Raw genomic sequence first — 24,852 nt, 5'->3', positions numbered from 1 at the left:
TTTTCCTGGCTTTCTGGGTGCAGATTTTGCAAGTAACGTGATGGGGTAAGCGACAGCCGCATCGACGCTTGGGGAGAGCAGAGGTGTCGCTCTCAAAGCACAGCGGCTACAGCTGCCTTCGTCTGGAGCACCCAGGCGTCCTCTTGCCAAAAGCTCTCCAGCTGGGCTTGGAACTAAGGTTAAGCCGAGACCCTGTGAAAACCACCAGACCAGAGCAGCAGACTTGCAAGTTTTGGGTGCTCGGCAAGATTGAGAAGCTCCTGCCTCCACGCGCAGCACCTACTGCTGTTCTTCACTCTACGTTTAAGAAAATTTCTGAGGTGGCTTGAAAAATCAGGGTTGTTTTAGCAATGTTAATGGAATTCCCCTGTGAAACAGGCCCAGCTTCTTATTTTATACCTTGGCAGAGAGCCGACCCACAGACCTTTGGTGTCTACAAAGCATCCAAAAGCCACTGTTAACACCAGGATTAAAATTTGAATTTTCTGTATTCAGGCCTGCGCTTCATTTGTTGGCTGTTGTCACTGATAGGTTTCCCTCTAAAACTGGGATTTTTCTTTGCCTGTGCAGCCTTCAGCAACAAGGTTTAAGCCACCTCTCCAGAGAATGAGAAACACTGTATTTGTGTATAAATTTTATTCTGAAAACAAAACCCAGCACATTGCTTTGACAAGACTACGCAAAATACAGAGTAAAATAAAATAAGAAAAAAAGAGGCACTATCTTTTTTTTCTTAGTCTGGGACCTGTCTCTGTGTGTCAAACACGGAAGGACGCCTCACAAAATCAGGGAGTGAACAGGCTTCCGTTCTAGGTTTATTGACATTTTTCCTTTTTAAACATAAAAGAGAATCTAGCAGCAAAATTCAGGCTTGGAGAGCTGCAGCTCAGCTTGTCCTCGGTTTATGCACTAAGAGCGGGCCAGAACTTGGCTGGAATTGGGATTACAACTTTTTTTTTTAAAAAACAAAGAAAAGTGACTACAATAAGGCAAGGAAGAACCTGTACCAATCCCCATTAAAGGGAGAAGTTTACCTCATTATTTCAAGTCTCCTTCCCAACTCCAGCTTGCCTTCCATTCACATCTCCCCAGTTTCTCCTTCAGCCTCTGCTGCTTGAACCTACCTCTTCCTGGGTGGATTGTGCCAGGCAGAAATCTCTATTGTTTGCACCCAGCTCGCTCTCTAGCTGTTCAACTTTTTATTTCTTAAATCGGAGAGGGCGTCTGTGACCAGCGCCTCCCTCTAACTCCACAGCCTGGCTATCGCCGCTGGTCCCTGTGGCCTCCTCACCAAAAGCCTCAAACCGATGAACGCTGCCGCTGAACTGCCGAACGCACTCCTGGTTCCCCCCCGCTCCAGCCCCCCGCGCTGCCATTGTTTCAGCTCTTCTCTCCTAGCCTCAAACGTCACCACTGCTGCCAGGAAGACGCTTATCTGATTCACTAACCTAGCCTTGTCGGGAAGCGCTTTAGCAGCATCCTTACTAGCACTAACACGCAGGACAGAAAGACGACCGTTTGTTATTAGCCTAAAATTCCTGGTCGAGCATAAAAACCAGTCACAGGGGTTTGGGGTCGGCCAGTCTGGCTATTTTCCCTTTTTGGTCTTTGCGGCTGCGGCGTTGTTGGTCTTGGCTTTCTTCTTTGCCGACCCCTTGGTCTCCGGCTCTTTGCGCTTGGCTGACGTGATGGAGCCCGTCACCTTGAAGAAGTCGTCCAGCCGGCCCTGCGTGCTGCCCTGCCGGCTTTTGCTCAGTCGCTTGACCCCGTTGCGGATCCGCTCTTCGTTGAACTGCTTCTCCCCGCACATGAACTGGACGAGCTGCTCTTCGTTCGGCTCGGTCCACTTCAGCTCAACAGCGTCGGGGTTGACCACCTCAGGCTCCAGAAAGAGCTTCTGGGCCTCTTTGTGCAACCAGTTCTCGGGCAGGGGGTACTTCTTGGTGTCTATCTGCTGAACGATCTTCTCGATGGTTTTGTGCTCCTTGATGAGCTCGATGGCACGCTTGGGCCCGATGCCGCGGATGCTCTCGCAGTAGTCACAGCCCAGGAGGATACACAGATCCACAAACTGTTCCCAGGTCAGGTCTAGATCCTGCAGAATACGGTTCAGGTGAAACTCCTGGATGGGCAGCTTCTTCGTCTCGCTGGCAGTAAGATGCCGCATCAGTACGGGACTGCCGAAGGTCAGGCAATCCATATCTTCCGTGGCAGCTGCGTAGACCTTCCCAGCCTTCACCAAGGTAGCGCAGCTGGCTTCGGCCTCCCCCGGCGCCTCCACGTAGGGGATGCCCATCAGCGTTAGTAACTTCTTGCACTCGTCAGTGTGCTGCTGGGTCACCTTGACCAGCCTCTTGCTGTACTTCTCGATGTTGTTCTCCTCCCCGGCCTCCTGAGCCTCCTGCAGGTGTTTCTCGGCCTCAGCCCGGCGCTCAGTCCGCTTTGCCAGCTCCCCCGATTTCAGCTGCGGGGGTTTGCCGTCGAAGACATAAACCGGCTTGATGCCGTTCTCCACCATGCGGATGGTCCGGTAGAACATGCCCATCAGGTGGCTCGTGGTCTCGCCCTCCTCGTTCTGAAGGACTTCGGCTCCCTGCCGCACGGCGATCAGGAACTGGTAGATGCTCATGGAGGCATCTATAGCGACCTTCCGGCCGAAGTAAGACTTGATGTCGTTCTCCCGGATGGCGCCAGGAGCCACGTCGGCAATAAGCTTGGCCAGGCCATGGATTCCCATCCTGCGGAACAGAAAAGGTGACATTGGGATCAGCCTCTGCACACACACACACGGTGCTGGGGGGAGCTGGGGGTTAACTGCTGGGCTGTGGGGGTGGTGTACCACCTAAGGAGGGGGGACCAGGCAGCTGCTCCCCCTGCAAACCATGGGCTGCGGCCTCCGCTGGCTGCCATTGCCCCGCTTCCAGCCTCAGCTTCCCTCAGCCCACCACTATGCCCCTACCCACCACTACGCCCCCACCTCAGTCTCCCTAGGCCCATTGTTACCCCCCCTTCCTACCTCAGCCTCTCCCAGCCCAGCCCCTCTCCCCATCACACCTCACCCTTCCCCAGTCCCACCATTATAACCATCCAGGTCCCATTACCCCCCCGTTCCCACCTCCCTGTTTTCCGGCTCCACCATTACCCCCCTACCTACTATTACCTCTCCTGGCCGCAGCCTCCCTAGGCCTGCCCTTAACGCCCCTTCCCGCTTCCCCCTCCCCCAGCACGCCATTACCTGCCCCCCTTCCCGCCTCGGCCGTTCCCACCCCCCCTCCTCAGGGCCCGCCGTTATCCTCCTCTTCTAATCACAACCTCCCCCAGCCTCACCATTATCCCCCCTTTCTGCTGCGGCCTCTCCCGGCCCGCAGATGCCCGTCTCAGCCTCCCCAGCCGCCATTATCCCCTCCGGGCCCGCCTCAGCCCCCCCCAGCCGCCATTATCCCCCCCCCCGGGCCCGCCTCAGCCCCCCCCAGCCGCCATTATCCCCCCCCCCGCGCCCGCCTCGGCCCCCCCCAGCCGCCATTATCCCCCCCCCGCGCCCGCCTCGGCCCCCCCCAGCCGCCATTATCCCCCCCCGGGCCCGCCTCAGCCTCTCCAGCCGCCATTATCCCCCCCCGGGCCCGCCTCAGCCCCCCCCAGCCGCCATTATCCCCCCCCCGGGCCCGCCTCAGCCTCTCCAGCCGCCATTACCCCGCAGCTCGATCCCGCCACCGCTCCCGCGCTCCGCCGCAACGCCCGCCGGGAACCGGCGGAGCCAATAGCGAGCGGCTCCCACTCGCCCCGCCCACCCGTCCCGGCATGCCCCGCTCCAGCGCTCCCTTCCGCTTCCGGCGGGGAGGGCGGGCAGCGGCGGGAGCGGAGGCGACGTGTCCGAGCGGAGCGGAGCAGGAACCGGGACCTGGGCGACATGGTGGGGGCCGGGGGCCGCGGTCAGGGGCCGGGAGCCAGGGCCGGGGCCGCGGTCAGGGGCCGGGAAGCCGCCATCAGGGGGCCGGTCCTGGTCCAGGCCCAGCCCCGACTCGTCCCCCGGCGGTGCCGCTCACCTTCGCCGTGTCCCCACAGGAGCTGGAGGCGATGAGCAGATACACCAGCCCGGTGAACCCGGCCGTTTTCCCGCACCTCACCGTGGTGCTGCTGGCTATCGGCATGTTCTTCACCGCCTGGTTCTTCGTGTATCCCCGGGCGGGGGGCGTAGGGGAGCGGGGGGGCTAGGGGCGCGGGGGGCCCTCACCTTGCTCTGCCTCCGTTATCGCCTTAACCCCCGGGCTGCAGCTACGAGGTGACTTCTACCAAGTACACGCGGGACATCTACAAGGAGCTGTTGATCTCGCTGGTGGCCTCGCTCTTCATGGGCTTCGGCGTCCTCTTCCTGCTGCTGTGGGTCGGTATCTACGTCTGAGGCCCGGGCGGAGGAGCGCCGGTACCGCCCTGTGAATCCCCTCTGGCTGTAAGCTCCCCGAGCTCTTAACGCTGTGCTGGGGGGTCCGGGAAATGTAGTCCCGTGGCAGTTGGGTCTTTACAAAAGCCACCTTTCCTTAGGGGCAAAGCGAGGACACAAAGTGAGGCTGTGCCCTCATCCCCACAGCAGCCTTTGGGCTTCAGCACCGCGGTTACTCCGAGCTGCAAAGCAGCCGTTGGCCAGCTTCGCTGGAGAGTGCTTCTGTGCCCATCTGTTAGCCGTGGGCAGGATCGGCGTTCGTGCCCCTCGGAGGCAGTGAGGAGCTCTGCGTGCTGGGTGGTGTCCGTTGCTCTGCGGCTTTCGTAGCAGCAGGGTCTGGCCCTGGTGCCGCCCTGGGAAGTGCTGTCTCACCGACCTCCTTCGTCTCTCGTTTTGTTCTAGGTGGGAAGCCCTGCAGAAGCTCTTTTTGTATTTCTTTTATACTTCAACAACAAAGCCCGTCTCGCTCACACTTGTCGAGTGACTTTTGCCAGCACAACGAACCAAACCTGAATAAAACTGGCTCCATGACGCACCTGCCTTTGGACTCATGGTTTGTCTTTTAGATACTTTTTTTCACCTGGCTTTTCCAAACCATTCTGATATTGGCACAAGAGCCCTGTGCCTTGGGGTGGGCCCCATGTTTATCACAGATTTCCACAGCTGTGTATACCCAGAAGCGTTTCAGGGCCACCTTCTTCCCTAGCGCAGCTAGACCCTAGAAAATAAGTGCTTCCCGCTTCTTCCTAAGCCTGCTTTTATATCGCTCTACCTTCATTACCGTCGCGTCCCCTCACCCTCTCTCTGGAAGGCTGTGCCCGTTTCTCAGCCTGAGCCAGCGGCTTTGTGGCTCGGCAGCGCTCGTGGCCCCTCACAAAGCGGAGGGGGGCAGGGACCGCGCCGAGGTGGCTCACTTACCGTCGGCAGCGCGTGCTGGGGACCTCCTGCGCTAGAAACGGAGCTGATGGGAACGCCCGGTCCCGCTCTTCAGGCTCCGCGCTCCTGAGGTGCGCGGACGGCGGCAGCGGCTGGGTGGACGTGCCGTTGGCCTGGGTGAGGCGGCGCTTGCAGAACGGTCTCTGGCCAGGGCTCCCAGGTGACGCGCCGGTGTGGCTCCTCGGACGCAAAGCAAGGAGGACGCTTGTCTGGTGGGCACCACGGTGGGTGACACAGGCTGTGTTTGTGGGAAATGAGGTTTTGGGAGGAATGCTTGAAAAGAACAGCACAGAATAATCTCGTAGCTGGATGTGCCCTTAGTTAAGTAGTGAATTAACTGCCTTGCCTGTAAAAGCAGTTTATTTACGGCATGCATAACTGTATTTTTATAGGTTGCTTTGAATTTGTAGCCCAGCTTTCAAAGCAATTAGATTTCAAAATCAGAAATTCAAGGTAGCTTACAGATTTAAGCTGTTTGGGAAGGAAGCTTTCCCTCTGCGGGTGCTCTCTGATGGCTCCAGATCTGGCCCTGACCTCTGAGGCGTGAGCAACGAGAGCTCTTTTTCATGCCTGCTCAAAAGCACGCTGCGTAGCAGTGAGCAGCCGGGGCTGTCCTCGCCCTGACCCGTGCAGGAAAATCCCGCGGATTAATGACACGGGGCTCCCGCAGCCTCGTGGGAAGCACTTTTACAGCTGCCGAACTGGAAGACGGTTCTTTCATAGCAAGGGAGGAATGCGCCAGGAGCCATCCTTGGATACAAAGCAGTATTTATATATTTATTTATATGGGCGTATTTACCTCCAGCATAAAACAAAGTCTAAATAAGCCAAACAAAAAAGTGGGGAATCCGGAGACTCAGCACTCAAATTCAGCAAAATATAAATATAAATCAGAAAGAAAGGAGGGAAACCACGCTTGTTCCCCACAAATAAAAACCGATAATCAATAATACCTGCTAAGGATGCAACTCTACAAACTTGCTGGCAATATACAGTGATTAAAGCTGTGACAGCAACATTTAAACCAAACAAATTAGTGCTTTACTTGTTTTTTTTTCTTAATTCTTGCAGTGGTGACATAGTCTCTATTTACAGGCTTTAAGCTCTAACAGTAGGACAGAATGTTTGTGAATTTGCTTTTGAAACAAACTCCAAAATAGCCAAACTTTGGCAAGTGGCCTCGTTTCCACACTTGTCTTCCCTCCTGCCAAGAATGTCTAGAGAGATGAAGCGTCTGGTTTCCAGCAGAAAGGGAGGGTTTTCCCCAAGCTGTACGGCTGGAGACATCGGCTCAGAGCTCCCTCCGTCTCGTGCAGGGAACGGCCTGATTGTTAACTCTCTTGTTACTGATTGGGGATGGGGAATGCGTCTTCAGTTAGGGCAGAGACACCTTTTGGGGGGGGTCTATGCAAACAGCTGTTTCCGCAGGCTTAGAAGCAATCCTGTGACCCTTCAGTAATTACAAAACCCTTTTGAGCTCGTTTCTGCCTTGCTGTGCAGCGGCTGGTGGAACTGGCATACGCTTTGTGATATACTTTAAGACAAAAGATACTGTTGTGATATAAGACGCTAAAAACTGCATTCTGGATCCCTCTCCTCTTTTGATACCAGGGATTGCTGTCTGCCCGGTGCTGCTCTGCTGCGAAACAGCTGTAGGGGGGAGGGCCGGCCTTTGCACTTCAGGTGTTGCCTCATCTCAGTTCTGAAGCTAACTGGCCACCGTTTTTGAGGCACGCAGCATTTTACGCACGTGTGGGAAACCGCTGTTCCCTCGTGCAGTCCTGTTAGCAGGAAAAGGCACTAGAGAGGTTCCCGTAGCCCTTAGGCACTTGGTTTGCCAGGGGCCCGTGTAAACCCCGTGGCTAAGCGTCGCAGGGACCCCCGAGAGACTCCATCTCCTCTTGGGCCACCGCTGCCAGCACGTTTCTAGCGATTGATTGATTCCTCCTCTCAGGAGTGGCTTTCCCCGCCGTGGGGTGAGGTGTTCTTGTGGGTCTTGGCTGACCTCAGCCAGGACCACCAGCGGGGGGGTGGACTGGTGGTGGTGATTGCAGGCAGTGCTTTCAGCTCTGGCCCTCGCCACACCGCCCGTTACCTCTTGAGGGGCTGAACGAGCGCTCAGGCATTTAGCCCAGCTCGACAACACAAGGGAAAACAGCAGGTCCGAGGAGGCTGCCTCTCAGCTGAGCAGACGTCGAAGAGCACGTGGCATCACTCACCTGAGTAAGGACGCGCCAGACTGGGCCGCTGATTGCCAAGTGGAGAATAAAAGCTGCCAAGAAAGTAACTTCCCACTTTAAGGCCAAGCAAAAAAGCTCAGGGCAGGTGGAGGGAAGAGCGCTGAGCGGCCTCTCCAGAGAGCTACATCGGAGGGTTTCCTTCCCAGTTGCAGGGAGAAACAGAGAATCCTGCTGGGCATGGAGCTGACCTGCTTGTGGGTAGGTACTCCCAAGCCGTGGGACCTCTTGTTTTCCTGCTGAGCTCCCCTAGCTTCACTCCTGCTCGGCTGCCCGGCATTCCCTGCTCACGCACTGGTTCCTGCCTGCCCAGGCTTCAGTGCATTTTAGTAACGGGAGAGCATCACTAATGTGTAGTTAAGAGTTTGCTGCCTGTGGGCATACACTGGGAATGAAGACCTGACCTTGGAACCGCCCTACAAATAAAGAGCCAGGTCCTGTGGCGGCAGAGACGCCAACTCCTAGCGATGTTGCGAGGAATTGCAGGGCTATGGCTGCTTTGCTGGGACAAGCTCAGAAAGAAGTTCTGGGATGGGTGACAGGAGATAAAACCGCTCCCCAGGCCGGGGAGAGAAGGCCGCGTAGGGTCCCACGAGATGTGCGCAGGAACCATCTCTCTGGGTAAAAAACGTCTTTGCAGCTTGTTTCTCCGGAGCGGCAGAGCCAGCCACGCGCTCCTCGGTGCTGGTAACCGCACGGCCTGCAGCTGGCAAAGGGATTGCTGCATCTCTCTCCCCTGAAAGCAACAAAATGCAGCAGCCAGAGCCTGATGCAGTTTCCCAAAACCAGTTTGGTTCGAGTTGCCTACGTCCAGTGACGGGGCTGCGGGGGGCAAGGTGTGCTCTTCTCTGCAGCTCTAGAGCGCTTCAGGACTGGTGAGTGGCGTTTCCCCCTCGCCGCCCTTCCCCAGCGGTGCCTGCTGGTTCCTTAGAGAAAGGCATCTCGGACATAAGAACCTGGTGGTGCCTCAGCCTCCAGGAACGCAGGTGTCTCCTTTTTAGCAAGAGGTGCTGGAGCAGGACGGGGAGGAGGACGCGCGCTGGTCGGTCAGTCTGACGTGTCCCAGCACCGCTGTAGCAGTCAAGCGTTAACGCGGAGCTTAGCAGCGGCCCCCTTTGGTTTCCTACGCGAGACACATGTAGCTCAACAGGGACAGAATTAAGAGACCCATTTTTATACGGCTTAAAAAAAAAAAAAATTCAGTAGTTTAGCAAGTTAAGAACTTGTAACAGTAAAATACCCAAAATACACTCAACATAACTGCTTTCTGAGAACAGTGACAGCAAGGGCCCACAGTCGCTGCCGTTCCCCGTTTTGTGGGAGAGGATCAGCCTCTTCAGTGCCTGGCAGAGACCCGTTAGCCACATCCCACGACCCCAGCGGCTTGGCCTTGCTCTGCAGGGCGCACCGGGCTTTGCCAGTGGTCTCTCTTCTGCACGTCTGGGCAGAGGTGGCCGTGTTGACTTGAGAGCCGACCAGGCAGCTCCACAGACACTGCGAGAGGCCACACGCTGCTGCCAAATGAAAAAAAAAACGGGTCCCAGGACACTTAATGCAGGTGACTCGCGGTCATTTTTCTCCCATGGGTTGATGGCAAGTGTCCCCACACGCGGTTTGGCCTGGGCACAGCCTCCGCGGCATCTTTAGTGGGGTTCTTGAGTTTATCCAGCCAGACCTGGATACGGTGAAAGTTAGAGTACAGTGAGGAGGGGGACAGACAGGGCTAACGTTGAAGCTGCGCCTTCTCTTGTTGTCCACGGAGGACAGTCCGTTCGCGGGTGCTGGGGCCTCCGGGGGTCCGTGGAGTGGGGCTGCGGGGGATGGCCCTGGGCCAACTAGAAGGAACAGCAACTCCAGTGTACGACTTCCAGTACGTCCAGGCACAGCCTTCCTTTCCAGGCCAAACACCAGCGTTTCGCTCTTGGAAAGGGCTCCAGTGTTGAGCAATTCCAGTGTTGGGAAGAACTGATGTGGCACATCTGGGATCGCGGGGCCAGTACAGGATGGAACTCCCATCCGCGCTCTGGGATGTGGCAGACCCGGCCACATTCAGTCCAGTGTAATGCTTTCAAATCCAGTGTTGCAAGGGGAGGGCGAAGTGACGGAGGACACAAGCGTCCCCATAAGGGAAGGAGAGAGATGTTTGGGGCGGCGTGGGATGGTGGGAGTCGGTGCGAGGTGAGCCCAGGAGATACCGCAGGGCTGGTTGTGTTTCTGTGGCTTAGGTCCTGTGTCCTGCGCGTGCTGTGCTTCAGTGCCTGCGTCACCAGCCACAACCAAACCAGCTCCACGCCCCACGCAGGAGACGGGGGTAAGGTGGGGCTGGGGGCTAGTGGAGGAGGGTGTACAGGAGTCTCCCCAGTGTCACCAGTCCCCCTCCTCTCTCCAACCAGAGGGCACTGGTGCTGCCAGGACTCAGTCACAGAGCCAGTAAAACTGAAAATAATAGTCAGTGAAAAGGTGTCCCATCTGCTCGGGGGCAGTGCTGCAGTTGGCTCGGCCCTGTGAGAGAGCGAGAAAGAGAGCTTACAGACAGGGGTAGGACGCATGCTCTGAGGGGGGACCTGTGCGTGAATTATGTGCTGGGGCAGAGAAGAATCATACCCCCACTACCCACGTAACTGTGGAAGGCAACAGACACGATGGGAAGGGCTGTGGAAGGCTCGCAGCGCAACGTGGCCACTGAACCTGCCATGGTCCCATCGCTCTCCTTCCGCTCAGCCCTGGACAAGAGGAAGGACAAAGCAGCTGCTGGTACTCACCGGCTGTGCTACCCTGAAGTGGTAGGTAAACTCCCGGAAAGACATCATCACGAGAGGCCAACGGTGCGTTGTTTCCTGGGGAAGAAAACAGAATAGCTGGGATGAGACCGGGGCTGAGCATCGGGGATGTTCTCCCAGGCCAGACTGGCAAGGAACCACACGACCCTGCGCCGTGGAGTGGAGCAGCAACCTCTCCAAGGTCAGCAGCAGAGCTGGACTGAGAGGGGCAAGGAGGCACTCCAGGGTAAGAAGGGTCTGATGCAGGCTCCGCGCACGCAGACCTGCAAAATCCCCCTGAAGGGATTTCATTAGGACGCCTTATGGCAGCTGGCAGCCGGGTGTTTTCCCCCCAGTCCTGGGGCTCATGCAGAGGGGTCGGGTGGGATGATTTCATGAGTGACCGCATCAGGTTTACAGACACCTCCCTGTTGGGGTTGCAGGGGTGTCCGAGGGTCACTGACGTTAGCCAGTGCAGAGTACGGCTGTGTTTGAGCACGAACTCCCTCCAGCAACTCCTGTGCTGCCCTAGCCAGGCTGCTGTAGTCCCTTCTGGAGGGATCGGTGTTGTGCTGGGATGACACAACGCCCGTGGATTTTGTGAGCCGTACCCTCCCTCCCTCCTCACCTGTGCGTCTGTGGCATCGGTGGAGCTGTTCGTGCTCGCAGCATCCTGGCAGGGGTCACTGGAGACAAGGCCACAAAGGGAGACGGACACAGCGGAGGAGGAGCTGGGGAGACAAGACACAGTAAGACCCTGCTGCCTCTTCCCCGGCTCAGGCAGGAGACGCCATGGCCACGTGGCACAGTATCCGGCTGACTTCAGGGGTACCGAAACACCTGAGATGAGCCCTGCCCACTCACTTCATCTCCAGGGTCAGGTTGGTGTTCACGGCTGTGAGCTGGCTGACAGGGATGCGGTAGGTGAAGTTTCCAGTCCTAGGGACACAGAGAGAGCGTTAGACCTCGCCGCAGCGTTTCAGGTGGCTGTGAGATGGCCAGGACGGGACCCAAAGCCTCTGCCGGGCTGAGACTTCAGAGGGGAAGGCTTCCCAGGCTAGTTCCCAAGGACAAGCTCATCACCACGCGCAATCTTCCTGCACTCGGGTAAGGACTCGGAGCCCCAGCTCCTCTGTCCAAGGAGCAGATGGCAGAAAACGGAGCTGCCCGTCTGCTGCTTCCCCTGGAGCTCCCACGGTGCTGCTGCCACCAAAGCGCAGGCAGCCCGCCTCGCCTCGCTCACCTGCACGCGTCAGCGGCTGCGCAGTACCGGGCCTGGATGGCCATATTGATCTCCACGATCCGGACGGAGTGCAGCACTGGGCTTGGCCCTGCGGGTGGGAGAACAGGCTATTTAGGAAGAGCAAAGGGATGGCGGCTGGGGTACCCTGAGCGAGAAGGGCTGGAAGGGACGCCTGGCACTGAGACCACCTTTCCTCGTCACCCTGTCACCCGAGAGGGGGTCAGATTGATGCAAAGACTGCGCTAACACCACGTCCAGCCATGGAGAGCCAGGAGAAGGGCTGCCCCAGACTATGCCAATGGCTGGTCATGGACATCCTCTCTCTCTGCTGCAGCAGGACTGAATCTGTGCATGTCTTCCTCTAGATCCGATTTAGAAATGGCTGAGCAAGCTGAGACGGGGGTAAGAACGGAGATGCCGGTACGGCAGCCTCAGAAGGGAACTAGCAACTGGCTAACGTGGCCAGAAAGCATAGGGCAGCGTGGGGGAGGAAGGGCAGGGCTGAAGGTTGAATCTGGCTGCATTGGGAGAGCTGGGAGCAAACAAGCTGCAGGACGGGGACACAGTGAGAGCTGTGCAGGACCGATGAGATCCAGTTGCTTGAGGATACCCCAGGAGAGAACCCAGGACCACGGTGCCGCTGCAGGGAGGGAAGAAGATAGGATCCACTTACCATCCGTGCCGGGATCCTCCGTGCGGGGCCACTCGCTCACCGGCTGCTTGATGCTGCGCTGCTGCCGGGCCTGCCCCAGCGGGGAGTTGCTGCGGGAGAGCGAGAGGTTGGAGATGTACTTGGATTTGCCCTGGATGTGGGTGAAGGGGGAGGAGGGGCTGGCATTGGGGCTGCCGAAGCTCTGAGACCTGTCAGGCGTCTTTGGCCACTTGGTGTAGGAGGTCGCTTTCCCAGTGATGCCCCTGGATTTGGCTTTGATATTTGTCACTGGCAGGAGTGAGGTCTGACTTTGGTCTGCGAAGAGAAGGGAGAGAAAGCTTGTGCTGAGAGGCAGAGGGGCTGGCAGCACTCCCGACCTCCGGGACCAGTGCAGAGAGAACAGCTACCAGCTCTGGGTTTGTCCTGTCCCCGTGTCACCTCCCGTATTACCCCGCCGTGAGCAGCTGAGGCTTCCCAGCCTCTGTGCCTGAAGGGGCCGGCGGGACCCTCGCAGCAAAGGGACCCTAGGGGCACAGCCCGCCGCTCGGGTAAGGCACGGTGTTTAAGGCAGGGTTAAGGCATGACTCCAGGAGCGTTACGGCTCTGCGGTGACTGCCTGAGGTGCTGTTCCTCCTGCAACAGTGACCGGTGATGGAGCAAGCGAGCTTGCAAAAGCCCTGCTTGGGCAGCCAAGAGGCAGCACACCTCCTGGCCTGCCAAAACCCTGCTCAAAGCGAAGAAAAGGTCAGACTGCAAGGTACGGCTGCTCGGGCATGCTGGCCAGCCCGGCGTAGCCTCTCATGACCTTGTGCTGGCAAAGCAGAGAGCTCCAAAGGCCTTCCAGCCCCCACTTACCCCTGGCAGCATGATCACGGATGTCTGAACCATGCCACAAGGGCAGCGAAGGCTGTTCAGCCTGGCAGTCCCGCTTTGCCCCGCAGCTGCCTGCTGGAGCAGGTCTCAACCCAGGCAGTGGGCGTGGAGGAAAGCGGGCACATTTTGAAGGGCAGGCTGCACGTCTTTTCGTAACGTGCAGAGGTAGGACAGGAGGGGAGAGCGGGCTGGGGATAGGAGGTGATGCAATGGTGGGACAGACACACCTCGGCGTTGTTCCAGCACCTCCTGGGTGCCTGGGCTGGTACTTACCTGTCCGGTTAGTGGCATGAGTGGGGCTGGTCTCAGAGAGGGCAACAGAGGAGACATTGGTGGGAGCAGCAGAGCAGCACATGGAGAAACACGGCGGGCTGAAGCAGGCTAGCACGCTGTGACCAGGTAAGCCGAAGTCAAGCGTGTCCTCTGTGACTGCAGGGCAAACGGCAGGGACACACGGAGTAAGTCAAGGGGAGAGGCATCTAACAGGAGCAGCACCAAGCGCCCCTGGCATCCCTTCCACAAAACCAGAGCCCCAGGACCTCCCAGCGCGAAGACAGCCCAGTGCCAGCAAGCCCCTGGCACGGAGGAGCAGCCACGTACTTCGCCCCGCACCACAACCCATCATCGTGTGCGTCTGCCAGGCCCTCTGCCCCGCCGCGACCTACCATGGTGCGTGGGGGTCCTGCCGCTGGCTCTGTCCGACGCAGCTGTGGATCGCACCATCTGCGTTTTATCAAAGTTCTGGCTTGACCTGAAACGGAGGAGAATACGGTGAAAACCTCTACCGTGGGGACAACGGTGTCACTTGTACATGAAGAAAGAAGCGGCCATAGCAGTGAGTGGGGCGACGGGAGCAGGTACATGGAGCAAGAGCAGAGGTGGAGAGCGCAAGGGTGAGGAGGAGTACAGACTGATCTGGGAAAGGCAAGGCAGGAGAGAGGCACGCAAGCCATGAAGACAGCAAGGAGAGCTAGGAAATGCCACAGCAGATCATGTGGCAGTCCCACGTCTGGCAGGGACAAGTCCCAGCTGGTTCAGAGGACACCAGCAACGCTCCCTCGATGCTGACTGTGCAACAGGGTGTACTCAGTGGACGTGATTTCCAACAGTGATCTCCGGGGTGGATTTATGTGCTCGGGTCTCAACACGTTAGGCTGTAACGGGCTCCAAGCACCAAGCACTCACCCTAAGGGAGGTGCCCCTTATCTCTCGGAGACAGACTGTTCCTCATCTTGTTTTTTAGAAACACACACAATCCCACCCAGATTCATCCCACATAATTTCAGGTGTTTCACTGAAGCTACCAAGACCTGAGCTGAGGACACCACAGGCATCTCCCGAGGGTGAAGCAGATGTGAAAGGGGAGGAACCGCTGCCTCGTGCTGTTTTCTCCCATGTCTGTACAAGAAGTCCAGAGCAACACCACTTCTGGGCACCAGCTACCGCCTACAGAGATACGGGATAAACCACGGCTCTTGCCTTCACTGTAGCTGCCCACCGAGCAGAAATTTTTACTGAGCTCCTAACAAAGATGTTCCAGATTTTACCTGTCCAGACCCTGCCCAGGCATAGGAGCAGTTCAGTTTCATCCGACCCACATTTTGCTTGTCCTGTACCCATGTCTTGCCTGTCCCCTCAGCATTGCTCAAGGTCTCTCAAAGCTGAACGGAGCTTTCACTCATTTAGAGAAATCAAAATACCACTTTGTCACATGCAAGACTTACTACATGTATTTCTTTTTCTGGTGAAAGGAGATGCAATGCCGGTCTCCTGGAGGGAATGTGAGCACCAGCCTCTGGAGCTAACCTTCATCCCAGCCAAAAACCTACCCCTATCCCTCATGTTCCTCCACTGCCTCGTCAAGACCTTCCATGCATGGCTTTATCTTGCATCCCACAAGCAATTACTTTTTTAATAGCTTCCTGTGAAGCACTCTGATGTGGAGTTCTTAAAAGAACAAATTAATTGTGCCTTCCACTGCTCTACGCAGTGTTTTGTTCCAAGGGTGCTGATAGACAGGTAGGGCCCGTTTTCCTTTTCAGGGGAGTATTTTGCAGCAGCCCTGCCGATCCCATTAACTGAGGTGCTTTACAGGTCTGTGCCTAATGAGTAACTCAGCCAGCTTTCCCTGGGCCAGTACCTTTCCAAACATTCCTAGCGGTGATGGCTCACAAAAAGAAATAATTTAGGGTTTTTTTTCTGTCCTTCTTTTGCACAGTAAGCTGTCCTGACCTTGAGAGTGACTCTCCACAATAAAGCTACTCACATATGAAGAGAGGGTAGTAACAGCTTTTTGGCTAATTCTTCAAAGTCTTCATCCTTTCTACATACTCCCTCCACTCCTTTCAAACTGCCTGCTCCTGCTCTACCTGTAGTATGTAATTTCTTTATCTAGCCTTTGATTAATTGGTTCTTCAATCTCCTAATCCTAATTTCTCCTTCCTGATGGGTTCCATAATCCTTCCTCCTGGAGTCCCACTTGCTGAAGTATATTCATATCCCTTTCTTTGCTTTCAAGTTTGCTTAAGACTCTTGGTCTTCTGTGGTGCAGATGGAAGAAAGAAGAGGAATTGGGAGAAGGGATGCAGTAATTAAATAACAGTATAATGAAACAGTAACATACCGTGGACACAGAGCGACCGGGACCCCAGGACCCCTGTGCCGAAAGAGGGCCAGGAGACAGGCAGTGGGCACAGCAAAAGAGCTACAGGACAGTGAAGGGAGACGGGAAGAAAAGGCAGGACGGTAGAAGATGAGGAGGACGAGCGAATGAAAGAGGATATGGAAGATAATGGAAATGAAAAGACAAGAATGGGAAAATTAAAGACAAAGTGGAAAGAAAATGGGTTGGATGAGAGATGTAACCAGAACAGGAGGGAGAGAAATAGGACAGGGAGAAGAGAGAGAGAAAAAGAGACTCATTATCTGGTAATGCCAGCCCCAAAGGAGTGAAGTGTGTCAAAACTGAAAGCCAGCCCAGGCTGCCCGTGTGCACGCTCGCCGGGCTGGGGCCGTTCCCTCAATGCAGTAAGGACACTGTTTGCAGAGGAAAACTCTTGCCTAGTACGGACTGGTCCAGCCCCGCTGCAATCAGGGGACGATGCTGTTTTAGTCCAGCTGCAGAGGCATCCAAAGAACATTCAGACCGACCACAAGTGGATATGTGAGCAGCCAAACAGCAGGGCATTTTCTTTTTCTTCTCTGTTCCTCACTTCTTGCTCCAGATAATTTAACTGACATCTGACTTGGATGTGTGGATGAGTTTGGTTGGCTTTACAGCTTGACGCACTGGAACTGTGCTCAATAACCCCACAGCGGCTGCTTTTTGCGCTCGAGACTCCCCTGGTCACCACATTCCTCCCACAGAGCCCAGAAGTACCTACCCATCGATATCCACAAGGTCCTCTTCACTGCGCAAGCTCAGCACGTAGAGCGTGGACATGGACACCACACTGGAAAGAAAGAGAGGGGTACGGGCTGAGGACGGGCGTGGGCTAAGGGACGTGTCACGGTACTGATCCGCTTCCGAGGGATTTCAGCCCATGAAAGCGGCCGTAGGTCCACAGCCCCACGGATGGCATGGGCCAAACCGGTGAGCTGGAGAGAGGCAGTGGGGAAGCGGCAGCCCGGGTGCGCGGTCTCACCTGAATGCCATGATGATGACCAGGGCAATGATGGTGCCTTGCAGGAAGCGCTGGCTGATGCAGGCCTGTTCCGGGACGACTGATGGTGACTGCAAGGGAAAAACCCCCAAGATCAGCTCAGGACTCCTTACTGCTCTGGTCCTCGCACACATCCCACCCAGCCCACGCCAAGCTCCCCCGCAAGCCCTGAACCCCTCAGCGCAGAAGCCATATAACATCTTCATTAGGCAGGGACAAAAAGGAAGGAGAGATGATGGAAATAGGAGCAGACAGGGTCTCTTCCTCTGCAGCATGTGTAAGAAAACACACGAGGACCATGCAGACGACCGTTCTTAGACAGGCCACCTTCCCGCGCACAGCGTTGCTCCTTTGGGAGCAGCCCCTTACCTTGCTGGCTATTTTGTGGGGCCTCTTTTTGTGGGGCACGCTTCCCGCACGGCTGAACTGGCTTCCTGTTTGGCTGCAAGGAGAAAGGAGGAATGGAGCTGAGCTGTGCAGGGACAGCACTCGAAGCGATTCCCAGGCAAAAATCTGATTCTCTGGTAGGGGAGAAATCTCTGTGTGGCACGATAGTCACAAACCCTTGTCACTTCATCTGTCCATCGCCCAGAGAGCCTGAATTCTGCCCCAGAACCTGCACAAGCTGACCAGGGTCAGTATGACAATTTTGGAAGCATGAGAAACTCTTTGCCCTGAGAAAGCCACTCGTTTACTCTAGGGAAACGTGGAGACAATTTCATACTGGGGTTTTTTGGGCTGGTCTGAGAGCAGGAAGTTGGTACGTGTATGCCAGACGTGTCTCACCAATCTCAGCTCCTACCCCAGGCCAAATGACAACTGCCAGCACCCCACCACTCCTCCCCATCTCCCCTTTCCCAAACCCAGCTGTCACTCAGGGCTGCCTGGGCTCAAAAGGAGACATCCCTTCTGGCTCCCGTGCCCTCAGCATGCCCGTACCTGAACGCCCCAGAGCTCACGGTTGACTTCATGCTGTCCAGCCGCTTGAGCTTGGCCAGCTTGTGACTCCACCTCTCCAGCTCATCGATGCGGGTCTCCAGGTTGTCTGTCAGTTTGCACAGCTCCTTCACGGCTCCCACGTTCTCCATGAAGATGCGCTCCTACCGGGGAACAGGTCGGCACTCTGAGTGGCCTGGCACGTGGAGGCACTCCTGCTCCCATGGATCTGGCTGCCCTGACTGCTCTCCCATGCCCTGCCCCGCGGGAAAGGCTACACAGCCCCCAGCTCTGGGGGTAGGGAATCATCCAACACGGCACATCTAGATCTCTACAGCCCCTGGATGCAAGAACAAGAGATCCTCTTCAAACCCAACCAAAACAATAAATGTTGGTGCAGGATCCCTGAGGTGTCCTGCTGGCGCTAATCCAAAGAGTCCTCCCCAGTCACAAAGGACAGGCACAAAGTCCCCGTCTTCATCAGGAGCCCTGGGTCAAATCACCTGAGCAACGCTCCCCATCTACCCCTTCTCTGCCCCCCCAGCCCTCCGTCTCTTGCTCTGCAGGGCAAGCTGCTGGGGTTATTCTGCAGCACTATCCAACAGTTGACCCAGACCAACGGAGAGCCCAAATCCAGAAGCCTCTGGAGAGCAACCTTCCTCCTCCAGCCCCTCTGGTAAAGGCACAAGCATCTCCCTCGGGCACAGCGGCAGCCACATCCCACGTACTGCTGCCAGCACTGCGGTGTCACCCCTGCCCCTCACCACCCTCGGGCTCTGCCACCCCACCTCCCCATACAGAGCTCTCTGAGGCAAAACCCCTCACTGGTCTGCTGCACTGCTCAGGGGATCTTGGACACCAGGGATAATTTGTAGCAGCAGGTAGAAGGCTTTTCCGAAAAGGCTTTTCAGCTGGAGCAGCGCACGCAGCTCGCAGGGACAGGCTGGTCTGCAGCGTGCACCAGCTCCTGTGCGGGGCTGACGCTGCGCCGCGGCCCATGGAGGAGGGCGGTACACAGAAACAAAGGACAGCAACGGCCTGGCCAGGCGCAGATGGGACAGACAAGGTCACGCTCACAGCTACTGCTAGCTGGTGGCGTAACTGCAGGGATCTAGGCTTCCACAAAGGAGAAACAAGGCACTAAGGTCAGTCCTGGCCATTCCTACTCTGGACAGAGTGGTGCAGGAGAGAGCTGGCAGCTTTGGGAGGCTGTCCCCTGGATGTGTGCTATGGGGGGCTGTCCCCTCGGTGTGTGCCACGGGGGGCTGTCCCTTCGATGTGTGCCACGGGGGGCTGTCCCCTGGGTGTGTGCCACGGGGGGCTGTCCCCTCGATGCCCAGAGCAGCAAACAAGCTGCCACAGGTTACGGAGAGGTCAGGCAGCCAGGTGCTCTGGGTTATCTTGACATAACCACCTTATCTTATCTAGAAAGGAGAGATTATGACCGAGAGCCTCCCTACAGGAGGCTGCCAACAAGGAGCCCTTCCTGAGGGAGATGCTGCCAACTTTCACCGACATCAGGCTAATTCCTCCCTGCTGATGTCTGCCATCCACCCAGGGCTGCTCCTGACATCTGAAAGACCTGCCAGGTCTGAAACTCGTATGGGTGGTGTTGGCCTAGAAGCATTTCCCAGGCATCAGAGTTTCCCTTTTCCATTTCCAGCTCCACAACTCCCTTGAGCCAGGTTCAACGGCCTCCCCAGCCTCCCTGCCCCTCCTGGCTGCCACCAACCTTGTTCACCACCAGGAAGTTCTCAAGGGTCTTCCCATTGGAAAAGACCAGGTCCCCGGTGTCCTTCACAGCTTCAGGGAGGATCTCCTTTACCTCCTGAGCAATGACGCCTGCATGGAAACAGCACAGTGGGTCAAGGTGGTCTCGGCAGGGCTCCTCCTGCCACAGCTCTTTCTCTGGCCCATGCAGTCGTTGGCAGGAACCCTGTTCACTGGGGACAACAAAAGGGTTGTCCTCCCCTCACCCCGGCCCTCGCTGGAGGCCCTGTGGGCTGGGCAGCCCATACAGGCTCAGCAAGAGAAGAGCAGAGGCTGTTCAGACAAGGCTGGTTCCCCGATTACGTGGACAGGGGTATCTGCATCACCCGCTGCGGTGTGTAGCTGTACCCCTGGAGAGAGGTGGGTACTTGGAGAAGCCTTATCACATAACCCTATAAGCCACCTGTGGGAAGTGCCATCTTCTCTCCCGCTCACTAAAGAGGGAATTTCATTAGATGCCTAAACTTCAGGTGGTGAGAACCCCCTCTCTCCTACCCCACGCCTGGGGGGCTGCTCCAGGGCAGAGCTGGGTACAGCCGCCAGGAAAGGCAGGGCAGTGCCGCTTGGCACCGTGAATAAAATGCCGCTGAGGTTGCAGAATGCGAGGTCCAGCGCTGCAGAGGCAAGCAGGTCACCGTGGTGTGACGCAGGGCCCGTACCTGTCTCAGAGGTGTTGTCAATGCCCACCGTGGCCGCAAACTCGGGCTTGTAGTTGTAGTGTACTAGTCGCATACGGGAGATCCTCTTCAGCTGCTCTGTGGTGTCCACCTGGGACAGAACAGACACATGCAACAGAACAGCAGCTCCTAAGCGGGGTGTTGCTTCTTAAGTTCCCATGACTCTGACTCCAAGCAGCAAAACCCACTATGGCTCATGGTGATGCCTTTGTGAGACAGCCCTGAACCCTGCTCAGACCAGCCGTTAGGACTAACAGCATTTGCACTGGGGTTAATCTCCAGTTCTCGTCACTGGACAAGTTCCTTGGGTAGGGAAGCCAGGAGGAGACCGACTCCCATTGCACAACCAGGCAGAGGCAGAGGCAGTTCTCGTAAATATGGGACATGACGGGACCCAGCTTTTCTGGACAGGCACACCCAGCCGAGAGGACTTCAGAGCAGAGCTAAGCCTCTCAGCCAGGCTCTGGCAAGCCCCAGTGCACTGTCTGATGTATTCACCTCTTTCCAGGTTTGTAACTTCTGCATCTGCTAGTTCTGGCTAACAGTGGAAGAGTCAATATTCCCTAAGAAACGGTGGACAGACTGTGTTTGGGACAGGCAGGGACAGACAGACTCCTGAGGCACTTTCCATCTGGTCAGGAGCTCAGGCTGCCCGTAAGGACTATGTCAAAATCAGCAGCTGAAACAGGCTCACAAGGTCACTCACACTTTCTGTGGTGCCTCTTCAGACCCCTGACCACCACAAACCTAGCTGGTTTGCCTGGCCCTTACCTCCTGGATGTCCTCCTTCACTCGGACGTCTGAAGGGTGCATCAGCGAACCCATGACCTTCACATTGCCGTGGACCACGAGGGCTTCATCGGGGCGGTCTGTGTTGATGCCAACCCGGCCGTGGTGAAAAACAGTATCAGGGAGCTGCGCCCGCTGCCAGAGCACGTCGCTGTCGCTCTCAAACTGGCCGGGGTTGGAGGCCTGCGGAGAGACAGGAAAGCGGGGACTGAAAAGCAGCAGGGAGAGAAACGCTGCAGCGCTGCTGGGCAGAGGCACGCTGAGATGTGGGCAGAGCGAGGATGTCAGGAGAGCCCCACAGACCCATGCCTCTATGCACGTGGCAGAGGGACTGCGTAACAGGAGAGCCCATGGGCAACCGATGGACACCAGAGAGCCCCGAGTGTGCCGTCCCCGTTAGTGAGGGTGGGAAACCGCTGCGAAACGAAGCTTGGCATAAGCAGAAGCACCCTGATGGCACAGCAGTGTCCTTGCTCCGCAGAAGGGAAACGGGGACAGGGAAGATCTCAGCTGAAACTGGAGCATGTTCATCCAGGAACCCTGAGAAGCGGGAGGGGGCTTTTGGGATGACCAGTCCAGGCCATGAGACCCTGGCACGGGTGCCCTCTCCAGCCCGCAGCACATTGAATTACAGCCCTAGGAAGACCTCAACGCCGAGCTGTGGCAGCCCCAGCCTCACAGGAGGGACAGCAGGGAGTTGGAAGGACAGGCAGGGCAGAGCCAGCAGAGGACACGCAAGGCCATGGAGGTGCGAGACGGAGCTTTGCAGCAGCACAAGGCAAAGTGGCAGGGGCAGGGATCCACTGCCAGCCCTGGGAACAGATCCCAGCCTGCCCTTACAGCAGAGGCAGCCTTGGCATTCATCTGCTGGCCCTGCCTAAGCCTCTCTCTGCAGGAACCAAGGCTATGCCTGCTCTGCTCCTCTCCCTAAAGGAATATCCTTGCTTTTTTGAGCTGTCTGTTAGCTCAGCTATCAGAGCTGTTCCAACAACCCCAACCAGAACCACGCAGGACGCCAGGAGACCAAGTGACATGGCTGTTGCTCCTGGGTCCCAAATCCTGGGATTCTGCCCCGCTGCCGTGGTTCTGTGTCCCACTCGCGGGTTGAGACGGGGCAGTCCAGGCTGCCTGCAGTTCTGTGCTGGAGAGCCTGGGAATGGTGCCTCTCTCTTCCTGCTCCTCTGCATTTGAGCACTGCTGCCTTAGCACCTGCAAAAGGTGCTGCCCTGGGAAGGTACCCAGTCTTCCTGCACCTGGAGGCCTTGTCCCTGCTGCAGAGTCCCAACATCATGTTCCCTCACTCCCAACAGCTCTACCCTGGACACTGGTCCAACCTTGGGAGAATGGGACACCTTCCCTGTCCTGCAACAGGTTCCTGCGTGCTCTGAGGCTGCTCTGACTAAGCAGGTGTGGAAAGGCTGGAGCCAGAACCCAGGCACGGACAGGGACAGCTACGAGCAAGGCAGTAAGAGTTTGGAGAAAGTGGGAAAGGGCTGGGTGGGGAAAGCACTGAAAAGCCAGAGGGAAGTAGGAGGATTGCCCAGGACATCCAGCAAAGGGCTGTGGGGCACCCATCGAGGCTCAGGGAGGAGAGAGGGACTTACTCTGACGATGATGCGCTCAGAGATGTGGGCTGCCAGCGTATAGTTCTGGTTCTGCGCGTGTGCCTGCAAGGCTACCACGAGCATGAAATACCTGCCAAGAGGGGAGAGAGGTCAGGGCGCCATCCTGCACCGGGAACTGCCCAGTCTGCTTCCCCTCTGGAGGCCGAGGCACCAAGCTGTCATGGTGGGCTTGGCACGTCCCCTCTCCTTGTCCTGTGGGGCACAGGCACTGTCCCCAACCCCTCATAGAGTGGGCGAGATGCTTCCTGTGGCCACAGCAGACACCTCCTTTCCTCCACACAGACAAGGACGGTCAAGTCAAGACCTGTCCTCCACGTCCCTCTTCCTCCAGCCACACTCCCCAACCCGGGGACTGGCACATCCACAGGCCTTGAGTGCTCAGAAGGGCTTGGAGAAGGCATCTGTGCTCCTCACCTCTGGTCTGGGTTGGGTTTGCCTTTCTTCCGCATGTTGTTGGCTGTGGTCTCGCTGAAGTGCAGCCGCCCCACGGTGACCTTGGTGACCTGCTCTGGAGGCAGGTTGACCCTGAGGAAAGAAAAACAGAGGAGCGAGTGAGGACATCGCTGGAGAGGAGGTTCTTTGGGGAACGGCCACCTCCTGGTCTGCTCCCTGGTCTATGAACTGGGCACAGAGCAGAGTGGGCAATGTCAAGAGAGGAAAACTTTGCTGTAGGAAACAGAGGAGAAAACTGGAAAGTGTGACACCCACAGTACCACCCTGAGGCCTCCAACTCAGCCCCTTTCCCGCCCTCTCCTGCTATTGTTTATTCCCCGGTAGCAATGCCCCCACATGAACATACCCCAGCAATACTCACGTGACGGGGTTGAAGGGCCGCTTGCTGCGGTCAGACTGCGACTGCTCTATATTGATCGACTGGTTCAAGGCCTCTAGCTGGAGAGAAAGATTTGGGCATGTGACAAAGAGCGGAAAGCTGAGACCTTCCCCTTCCCACCTCCTTCTCCCCAGCCTCCGCGCAGGCCAGCCGTCTGCCCAGCCCTCCTACGACTCGGTACCACTGACTTGCAACACCCAGCTTGAGCGTGGTCATTGTCCAAGCATGGGGGCTTGGCATGGGTGCCTTGGCAGGGGGGCGGTTGAGGGTCTTCCCAAAGTGCCTATATACCCCAAAGGTGCGTGAAAGGCAGCCCTGAAGACATGCAGGCAGTGACTGAGTCCGTCTTAGGACTCACATTTCAAGATCTGCCTTGTTTTGGCCTTCAGCACTCTCCTACACACTCCCCTACAACTTCGCACATGGAGACGTGGTGCTGCTCGATCCCAGCCGTCTGCCCAGCACCCCTTCTCCCTGCTGGATTCACTACTGGCCCTTAGCTCCCGCTTGCCTTCACTCCGTGCAGCTTCAGGTAGAAGCACTCTAAGGGTTTCAGGCCCTCGGGGGTCTTCACATACTTGGGATCTCCAAGCATGCCGATGTAGACGGTGACCTGGAAGTGGTTCTTCTTCTGGCAAACAAAGGCGTCATCACCCACTGAGAAGTTGAACCCCTTGTCAGCATCTACGCGGTACGTGAGCATCGGGCTGTGGAAAAGGCAGCAGGCGTTAGACCAGTGCGCACCACGAGAGGCTCACGCTTGCGGGGGGAGGGATGAGCCACGCGCCCAGAAGCAGAGGGGTCCGTATGGCACGGTATATGGCCACATCCCGGGCTGCGGATGCACGTGAACCGCCCCACGGGGTGCGGGAAGGGCTGGGGGGACAGCTCACATGTCCCACCACACACGAACGCCTCACCGCAGACTGTGAAGGCCACCTCTACTCACAGAGCCACAAAATAACCCCGAGGCACAGCAGGCACATGGCAGGGGAAGGAGGGTTGTGTTGGGGCAAAAGAGACAGCCCCTGCTGCTGTCCCTCCTGCCTCGCACTGACGCTGCTCTCGGGGCTGGCAGGGCTGATCGGCGCAGGCAGGCGCTGCCTGCCATGCCCCCGACGCCTCGCCTCAGCCCACCCTGCTGCGCAGGGGTGAGAGTTCAGAGAAGGTCCGTGCCTCCCTGAAGCTGCAAGCGTTGCCTTAGGTGGGTCTTCAACTGGCAAGGAATACGGTTCCTGCGACTAGGATTTGATGAGGATGCTGGGGCAACCACCCCTCTATACGCTACACTATAGCACTAACACTATAAACGTGGTATAATACGAGCCACAACGGGCTAGCATCTCTTTTCTGAGTGCTGCTCCTGAAAGTGCAGCTGCTTAGCCCTGGCTCAGCACGCACTGGAGATTCCAAGCTCCACAGC

The 24,852-nt window shown here is 57.0% G+C and overlaps 3 protein-coding genes across 9 annotated transcripts in view; 1 reads left to right on the top strand and 2 right to left on the bottom strand.

Moving 5' to 3' along the window:
- Window positions 1-621: 621 nt before the first annotated feature.
- Window positions 622-3,760, bottom strand: FEN1 (flap structure-specific endonuclease 1). The gene is made up of 2 exons (XM_075163550.1): window positions 3,691-3,760; window positions 622-2,738 (listed from the first exon to the last, which is right to left on the bottom strand). Exon 2 carries the CDS (start codon window positions 2,735-2,737, stop codon window positions 1,589-1,591), a length of 1,149 nt encoding a protein of 382 aa, XP_075019651.1. The 5' UTR covers window position 2,738; window positions 3,691-3,760; the 3' UTR covers window positions 622-1,588.
- Window positions 3,761-3,798: 38 nt separating this feature from the next.
- Window positions 3,799-4,978, top strand: TMEM258 (transmembrane protein 258). Its single transcript, XM_075163595.1, is given in 6 exon segments — window positions 3,799-3,837; window positions 3,840-3,887; window positions 3,890-3,910; window positions 4,063-4,172; window positions 4,273-4,447; window positions 4,841-4,978. Coding segments are annotated over 5 exon segments (345 nt in total). The 3' UTR covers window positions 4,400-4,447; window positions 4,841-4,978.
- Window positions 4,979-6,125: 1,147 nt separating this feature from the next.
- MYRF (myelin regulatory factor) overlaps window positions 6,126-24,852 on the bottom strand; it is an 84,781-nt gene continuing 66,054 nt past the window's right edge. For 4 of the 7 annotated variants that reach the window (XM_075163480.1, XM_075163479.1, XM_075163478.1 and 1 more), the window contains 19 exons: window positions 23,941-24,136; window positions 23,412-23,488; window positions 23,012-23,122; window positions 22,577-22,667; window positions 20,955-21,155; window positions 20,166-20,274; window positions 19,469-19,578; window positions 17,740-17,900; window positions 17,170-17,242; window positions 16,783-16,871; window positions 16,522-16,590; window positions 13,804-13,889; window positions 13,412-13,567; window positions 12,287-12,580; window positions 11,614-11,701; window positions 11,235-11,309; window positions 10,999-11,101; window positions 10,374-10,448; window positions 6,126-10,113 (listed from right to left, as the gene is read on the bottom strand). In XM_075163480.1, the coding sequence (XP_075019581.1) occupies window positions 10,027-10,113; window positions 10,374-10,448; window positions 10,999-11,101; window positions 11,235-11,309; window positions 11,614-11,701; window positions 12,287-12,580; window positions 13,412-13,567; window positions 13,804-13,889; window positions 16,522-16,590; window positions 16,783-16,871; window positions 17,170-17,242; window positions 17,740-17,900; window positions 19,469-19,578; window positions 20,166-20,274; window positions 20,955-21,155; window positions 22,577-22,667; window positions 23,012-23,122; window positions 23,412-23,488; window positions 23,941-24,136 (2,251 nt within the window). In that variant the 3' untranslated portion in view covers window positions 6,126-10,026. Of the gene's footprint in view, window positions 10,114-10,373; window positions 10,449-10,998; window positions 11,102-11,234; window positions 11,310-11,613; window positions 11,702-12,286; window positions 12,581-13,411; window positions 13,568-13,803; window positions 13,890-15,761; window positions 15,843-16,521; window positions 16,591-16,782; window positions 16,872-17,169; window positions 17,243-17,739; window positions 17,901-19,468; window positions 19,579-20,165; window positions 20,275-20,954; window positions 21,156-22,576; window positions 22,668-23,011; window positions 23,123-23,411; window positions 23,489-23,940; window positions 24,137-24,852 lie in introns of all 7 variants that reach the window. The other 3 variants (XM_075163485.1, XM_075163482.1, XM_075163483.1) reach the window with 3 other exon arrangements.

Source organism: Calonectris borealis, chromosome 14 (genome assembly GCF_964195595.1).
Source record: "Calonectris borealis chromosome 14, bCalBor7.hap1.2, whole genome shotgun sequence".
Taxonomy (NCBI): Eukaryota; Metazoa; Chordata; class Aves; order Procellariiformes; family Procellariidae; genus Calonectris; species Calonectris borealis.
Note: the sequence above shows the minus strand (reverse complement) of the source record. Positions and strands in the feature narration are given on the sequence as shown.